Raw genomic sequence first — 6,600 nt, 5'->3', positions numbered from 1 at the left:
CAGGGGGCTGTCTGATTTTACACAGGGGGCTGTTTCCCATATACAGGGGGCTGTCTAATTTTACACGGGGGGCTGTTTCATATACACAGGGGGCTGTTTCACATATACAGGGGGCTGTCTGATTTTACACAGGGGGCTGTTTCACATATACAGGGGGCTGTGATTTTACAAAAGGGGCTGTTTCATATACACAGGGGGCTATTTCACATATACAGGGGCTGTCTGATTTTACACAGGGGGCTGTTTCACATATACAGGGGCTGTCTGATGTTACACAGGGGGCTGTTTCACATATACAGGGGGCTGTCTGATTTTACACAGGGGGCTGTTTCATATATACAGGGGGCTGTCTACTTTTACAGACTGGTCTCCACAGAGAGGAGGCTATTTACACAGGGGGCTGTTTCACATATTCAGGGGGCTGTTTCACATATACAGGGAGCTGTCTGATTTTACACAGGGGGCTGTTTCATATATACAGGGGGCTGTCTAATTTTACCCAGGGGACTTTCTGATTTTACACAGGGGGCTATTTCACATATTAAGGGGCTGTCTGATTTTACACAGGGGGCTGTTTCACATATACAGGGGACTGTTTCATATACACAGGGGGCTATTTCACATATACAGGGGTCTGTCTAATTTTACACAGGGGGCTTTCTGATTTTACACAGGGGGCTATTTCACATATACAGGGGCTGTCTGATTTTACACAGGGGGCTGTTTCACATATACAGGGGCTGTCTGATGTTACACAGGGGGCTGTTTCACATATACAGGGGGCTGTCTGATTTTACACAGGGGGCTGTTTCCCATATACAGGGGGCTGTCTAATTTTACACGGGGGGCTGTTTCATATACACAGGGGGCTGTTTCACATATACAGGGGGCTGTCTGACTTTACACAGGGGGCTGTTTCCCATATACAGGGGGCTGTCTAATTTTACACGGTGGGCTGTTTCATATACACAGGGGGCTGTTTCACATATACAGGGAGCTGTCTGATTTTACACAGGGGGCTATTTCACATATACTAGGGTCTGTTTCACATATACAGGGGGCTGTCTAATTTTACACGGGGGGCTGTTTCCCATATACTAGGGTCTGTTTCACATATACAGGGGGCTGTCTGATTTTACACAGGGGGCTATTTCACATATACAGGGGGCTGTCTGATTTTATACAGGGGGCTGTTTCACATATACAGGGAGCTGTCTAATTTTACACGGGGGGCTGTTTCCCATATACTAGGGGCTGTTTCACATATACAGGGGGCTGTTTAATTTTACACGGGGGCTGTTTCCCATATACAGGGGGCTGTCTAATTTTACACGGGGGGCTGTTTCCCATATACTAGGGGCTGTTTCACATATACAGAGGGCTGCCTAAGTTTACACAGGGGGCTGTTACCCATATACCAAGGGCTGTTTCACATATACAGGGGGCTGTCTGATTTTACACAGGGGGCTGTTTCACATATACAGGGGGCTGTCTGATTTTACACAGGGGGCTATTTCACATATACAGGGGGCTGTTTCACATATACAGGGGGCTGTCTAATTTTACATAGGGGGCTGTTTCATTTACACAGGGGGCTGTATAACTTTACAGACGGGGCTATTTCATATACACAGGGGGTCTTTCATTTTACAGAGGGCATTGTTTTATCTACACAGGGGGCTGTTTTATTTATGGAGGGAGCTTTTTATTTATGGAGGGGCTGTTTTATTTAATCAGGGGTTGTTCAACTTACACAGGGGACTATTATATACACAGCAGGCTGTTTTATATACACAGGGGACTGTTTTATATACGCAGGGGCTGTTCAATTTACACAGGGGTTGTCTTATTTAGACGGACGGCTGTTTTTTATAAACAGTGGTTATTTAATTTACATAAGGGTTTGTTTTATGTACATAGGGGCTATTCGATTTACACAAGGGGCTGTTTAATTTACACGGTGGGGGGCGGGGGTGCTGTTTTACTGGTGGGTGGTAATTGTAGGAATTTGTGTTTTCTGTAGAGTGGGGTTTGTTAGGCAGGGGCTGGCGTGAGTGAGTAATTCCTGACAGTACTGTAGCACTGTAGACTGAAGGCAGTCAGAGCGAATCAACCCTAACTGACAGTGAACCGTGGAGAGCTCACGGAGCAAGAGGAGGGGGAGGGCGGGGTGGGGGTGGGGGGCAGAGTGGAGATGAGCCAGGGTCCCACCCCACCTAGCCTGAATAAATCAGGACTGCATGACACGCAAACACCAGCCGGGGGAGGGGGCAGGGTGGAGTTACAGAGAGCGGAAAGTGTTCGGAATGAGCCCGAGGGGGTTGGCTGCAGTTTTCCCCAACCTTACACGTTTCCCAGAGTGAACCCTCCGCCGGCTGGGAACTGGGAAGCGCTTGGAGGGCGAGAACAGTCAAAAAGAGCTGAAAGCAGCAGAACGCTCCCCAGTGACAGGCGGGTAGCTCACTGTCTGACAAATTAACGAGGCAAGTTGCGGGCCGCAATGAAGTTACTGTACCTGATTGTTACCGAGTGTGGCCATTGCATGGAACAGCTCTTAACAAATCGGAGGGAGCTTTACACCGACTCTAGCTGTTTCAGGGCCGGCCCGGGGCCCCGGCTCTAACGGATACACAAGTCACCGCCCCTGCTTCCAGATCAATGGCCTGAATCCAGCCCAGCCCAGGCTCGCCTGTGGTGACAGACGCCATTGTACTGTCTCTGTCCTCTACCTCTGTCTCAGACTCCCTCTTCTCTCTCCCAGTCTTATCCTCTCTCTCAGACTCCCTCTTCTCTCTCCCAGTCTTATCCTCTCTCTCAGACTCCGTCTTCTCTCTCCTCCAGTCTCTGTCCTCTCGCTCTCTCTCTGGCTCCCCCTTCTCTTTCTCTCTCTCCCTCTCCCAGGCGCTGTCTTCTCTCTCCCAGACTCCGTCTTCTCTCTCTCCCCCAACCTCTGTCCTTTCTCTCTCTTTCTCAGTCTCTGTCCTCCCCCTCTTTCCCTCTCAGTCTCTGCCCTCTCCCTCTCTTTCAATTTCTGAACTCTTTCTCTCGCAGTCTCTTCTCGCAAATCTCTCCTATTGTCGATGCGCCGCGAAATCCAGAACCTGGCTTTGAAATTTGGGCAAAATTAGTCTCATTCAGGTATCAATCAATTCCGCCGAACTCACTGGTCTGTTTTGGATTGAATACATCATTATCGGAATCACAGCAGGCAAGAAACTTTGAATATTGTGTCTTCAGTGAGTGGGAGGTAGGCTGTGTAACGGGTAGGACAAAGGGCCGGGTCATTGTGATGGAGTCTAAAAGGGGCATCACTGTCTACTCCAATCACTTAGCGATGGCATGGTGCCCTCCGGCCCCTAGCATTGCCTTTATGTGGGTCGCCTTTCAGGCAGAGTTCACTATTGATCATGTAATAAAGGACAGAGGATTTCACCTCCATCCTTGAACCCCCCCTCCCCCTCCCGTCCCCACCCCGCATCTTTTGCTCTTGGAGTCAGTTTGAAGGAGATCAGGCAATGGACGGGGGCGCGCCCGGTGAGGGTTTAAAGCGAGGAAACAGAAGGGAAGCAGCAAAATATTCCTTTCGGGAAATGAAGGCAGATTCTAGGAATTAGGTGAACGGGATTGGGGGGTGGATGGGGGAGGGTTAATGGAAATCTTAGGTGGGGGTGGCGAGCGAATGGTTTGCTGAATACAGGGTATTCCAGAGATTGAGAGACGGCGAGATACTGGGGAGAGAAAGAGAGAGCCTGAGATTGGAATGTTTGCACTCAGAGAAATTGGAGATCGGTATTTTAGGACATGAACCGCCCCCCCCCCCTACCCCCCGGGTTGTAGTATACAAGGGAGATGGAGTTGAAGGGGCTTGCTGGCCGTCAATGAATTTTGATAAGAGATATCATGTACCCACTACCGCATCCATGTCTGTATGTTAACACCGGGTTTTCTCTAAGTTGGTGAATTTATATAGCCACCTGTCTCTTAGCAGCACAGAGATCAAAGGCCGGGACATCATTCTATGACATCTGGCACCTTTCCTCAGCGTGAAGGGTTTGTTTTGGCGCTTTTGGGAAGGTTTCCCTAGCTGATGTGGCTCCGTCTTATTAACTCCTGTTCCACACTGAGCTGTCGCTTTGCCTGTGTTTGCAGGGTTTATTACAGTTAAGCATCGCTGGGATGTACACGGTAAACGAACTCCAATGGCGTCTGCGGAGTGCTTTCACCCCCTGCAAGTGAGGAGCACCGACGCCGGTGACACAAGCTGCGGCCCCCGGCTGGAGTTGCGAGGGAACGGCTGCTGGAGCCGGGAGATTTCAGCACCACGGACAGCTCCGCGGCTGGGCGGCGAGCAGGAGCAGGAGCAGGAGACTTCCTTCAGCAACCCACCCGCGGCCAACGACACAGGACACGGCTTGGGGGCTGTGCCCACCCACAGCACCCGGGACAGAGCCCAGGAGACATCGCCCCGCTCCGAGGAGGAGCCGGACTCCGAGGGAGCTGCTCAGTCGGTTGATTATGGCTTCACAGTGGCGCTGGTGTTCCTGGTGGCCGGTATCACGTTGGTGGTTATCGCTTATGCCATCCCGAGGGAGTCTAAGGTGGATCCGGACACGGTGACAGCACGGGAGATGGAGAGGCTGGAATTACATTACGCTTTGTTAGGCTCTCACTTGGACAAATGCATCATCGCCGGCTTGGGGCTGCTGACACTGGGGGGGATGCTGCTGTCCTTATTACTCATGGTCTCTATCTGCAAAGGTGAGTTGTACGGGAGAAGGAACTTTATGGTCAGTGGCAGAACCAGAAAGACCTATGGGTCCATAAACCTGAGAATGAGACCCACGGACGGCGAGGGACATCAATCCCTGGTGGAGTCTGAGGTTCTGCAGCCCTCTGAGAACCTGAGCCAGACCGGCTCCTGAACAATCTCTGTCTGCTAGCTGCAAATGTCGTTCCTGTGAGAGCTATTCTAGACAGCCCTCGTCCAGAGAGTATTTAAGCATGTGTTTGTTCACGGATTATGCGATAGGGTGCATCGCCACACACTCTGCATTGAGCCAATGAACCGAATTTCAGAATTTGACTTCCCCCTGAGCCTCAGCCCAGTCTCCGGGAGTCAGTCCCTGTCCAGGGAGGAGTTAGGCTTAAATTTACGTTGACTGTTGAGATGTGTGAAAAAGTCTGGGTGTGTGGGTGGGTGGGAGGGGGTCTCCACCTATCAATCCTACACATATGAGTAACTCTACAACTCTGCCTCAAACACTGAATTGATTGGGTGGCTTAACATAATGCAGCATTACTACAAAATGGAACATGTCCTGAATCCTATACAGATTGCACCCCAGGCTGATAAAATACTAAACAGAATGGATTCCAGACAGGCCAAATACCAGATAGATTACATTCTAAATAGAGTGGAACTTACACAGGCGCATTGCATGCCAGAGAATCAACTCTCTGCACAGTTTGGATTCTTACTGCAACTACATCTGTGTAGATAAGATCCCAGAGAAAGGCATTTCAGGTAGACTGTATCTCACACAGACTGGACCCCACAGCAATGATGTCTCACACAGACTGAATCCCACACAGTTTCAAGCAATGAGTTAATACAACCTGAACACCATACAGACTGGATCACTCACAGACTGGGTATACTGTGCACTAAGTCTTGCATGGAAAGGGCCTCAGCAAAATATTACTGGCACTCTAAATGAAAGTGTGGTCCAGTGTATTATATTACAATGTAATACAAATCCCTTATTTGATGCGAGTATTTAATGGCTGAAGTAACATTTTAAACTCTTGTCTGTAAGTTGGCAGGCATAGGGTTATGATTATTTTTCTTTTTAAATGATGCATAATGGAACAGCAATTTATAGTATTCAAAATAATCTTTACTTATATAAGAAAACATATCCAATAACTTAATGTGGGTAAGTTGAAACTCTAGTATAGCAACAGAGGGGAGTTTTTTAAATGGGATTTTCCCTATTGTTCTGAAGACGAATTATGGAAAGTTTGGTAAAATGAGATAATATGAGACTTTTGTGTGAAGTTTCAGCAAGCAAGTGGGAGACCTTCATTGAAAATCAGCCCTAGTGTATCAGGCAGACCAGAAGGTTCCAACCCTTATGATTTATGCTGAGTTGGTCAATCTCATTTAAGGTGGGACCAGTTCCCAAGACCATAAAATAGTGTTGAAAATAATGCATTCTCAAGTTTTTGAGTATCTCTGGCAAGGGCAACATTTTTTTTCCCTATTCCTGGTTGCTCTTGAGAAGGTTGCTGACAGGTTGCCTTCCTGAAAAACTGCAAATGTTTGGTGGAAGTGTTCCCACAATGTTGCTCGGCATGAAGTCCTAGAATGTTGACACTGTTTCAATGAAGAATTGATAAGGATCTCCATTTGGTCCATTCCAGCTTACCTGCATAGGAAATTCCAAACAATCCAGCATCCACCAGTTTCTTGAATAATTTGTTTTACATTTTTCAGTTATGATTCTTTCTGGAAATCAATGTATCTATTGACCAAATTTCTGTGAAATTTAACTTCCTAACATATGCCATCTGTCATTACCTTGAATCTGCCCATCTTAC

At 48.2% G+C, this 6,600-nt stretch overlaps 1 protein-coding gene across 2 annotated transcripts; it reads left to right on the top strand.

Annotated features, from left to right (window-relative positions):
- The first annotated feature begins 2,333 nt into the window (after nucleotides 1-2,333).
- Nucleotides 2,334-5,154, top strand: tmem74b (transmembrane protein 74B). Of its 2 annotated transcripts, none has more exons than XM_087994604.1 (2): nucleotides 2,334-2,483; nucleotides 4,150-5,154. In XM_087994604.1, exon 2 carries the CDS (start codon nucleotides 4,200-4,202, stop codon nucleotides 4,920-4,922), a length of 723 nt encoding a protein of 240 aa, XP_087850730.1. In that variant the 5' UTR covers nucleotides 2,334-2,483; nucleotides 4,150-4,199; the 3' UTR covers nucleotides 4,923-5,154. The 2 variants fall into 2 exon arrangements, with proteins under 2 accessions (XP_087850730.1, XP_087850729.1); XM_087994603.1 differs by having other exon boundaries at nucleotides 2,334-3,208.
- Nucleotides 5,155-6,600: the final 1,446 nt, after the last annotated feature.

The sequence above is a fragment of the Chiloscyllium plagiosum genome, unplaced genomic scaffold (assembly GCF_037043375.1).
Source record: "Chiloscyllium plagiosum isolate Xiang-an unplaced genomic scaffold, Cpla_swu_hap1 HiC_scaffold_15, whole genome shotgun sequence".
In the NCBI taxonomy this organism is placed as follows: Eukaryota; Metazoa; Chordata; class Chondrichthyes; order Orectolobiformes; family Hemiscylliidae; genus Chiloscyllium; species Chiloscyllium plagiosum.
Note: the sequence above shows the minus strand (reverse complement) of the source record. Positions and strands in the feature narration are given on the sequence as shown.

Excerpts from the sequence above, each read along its gene's own strand:
- tmem74b (XM_087994604.1), top strand. The coding sequence starts at position 4,200 with ATGGCGTCTGCGGAGTGCTTTCACCCCCTGCAAGTGAGGAGCACCGAC.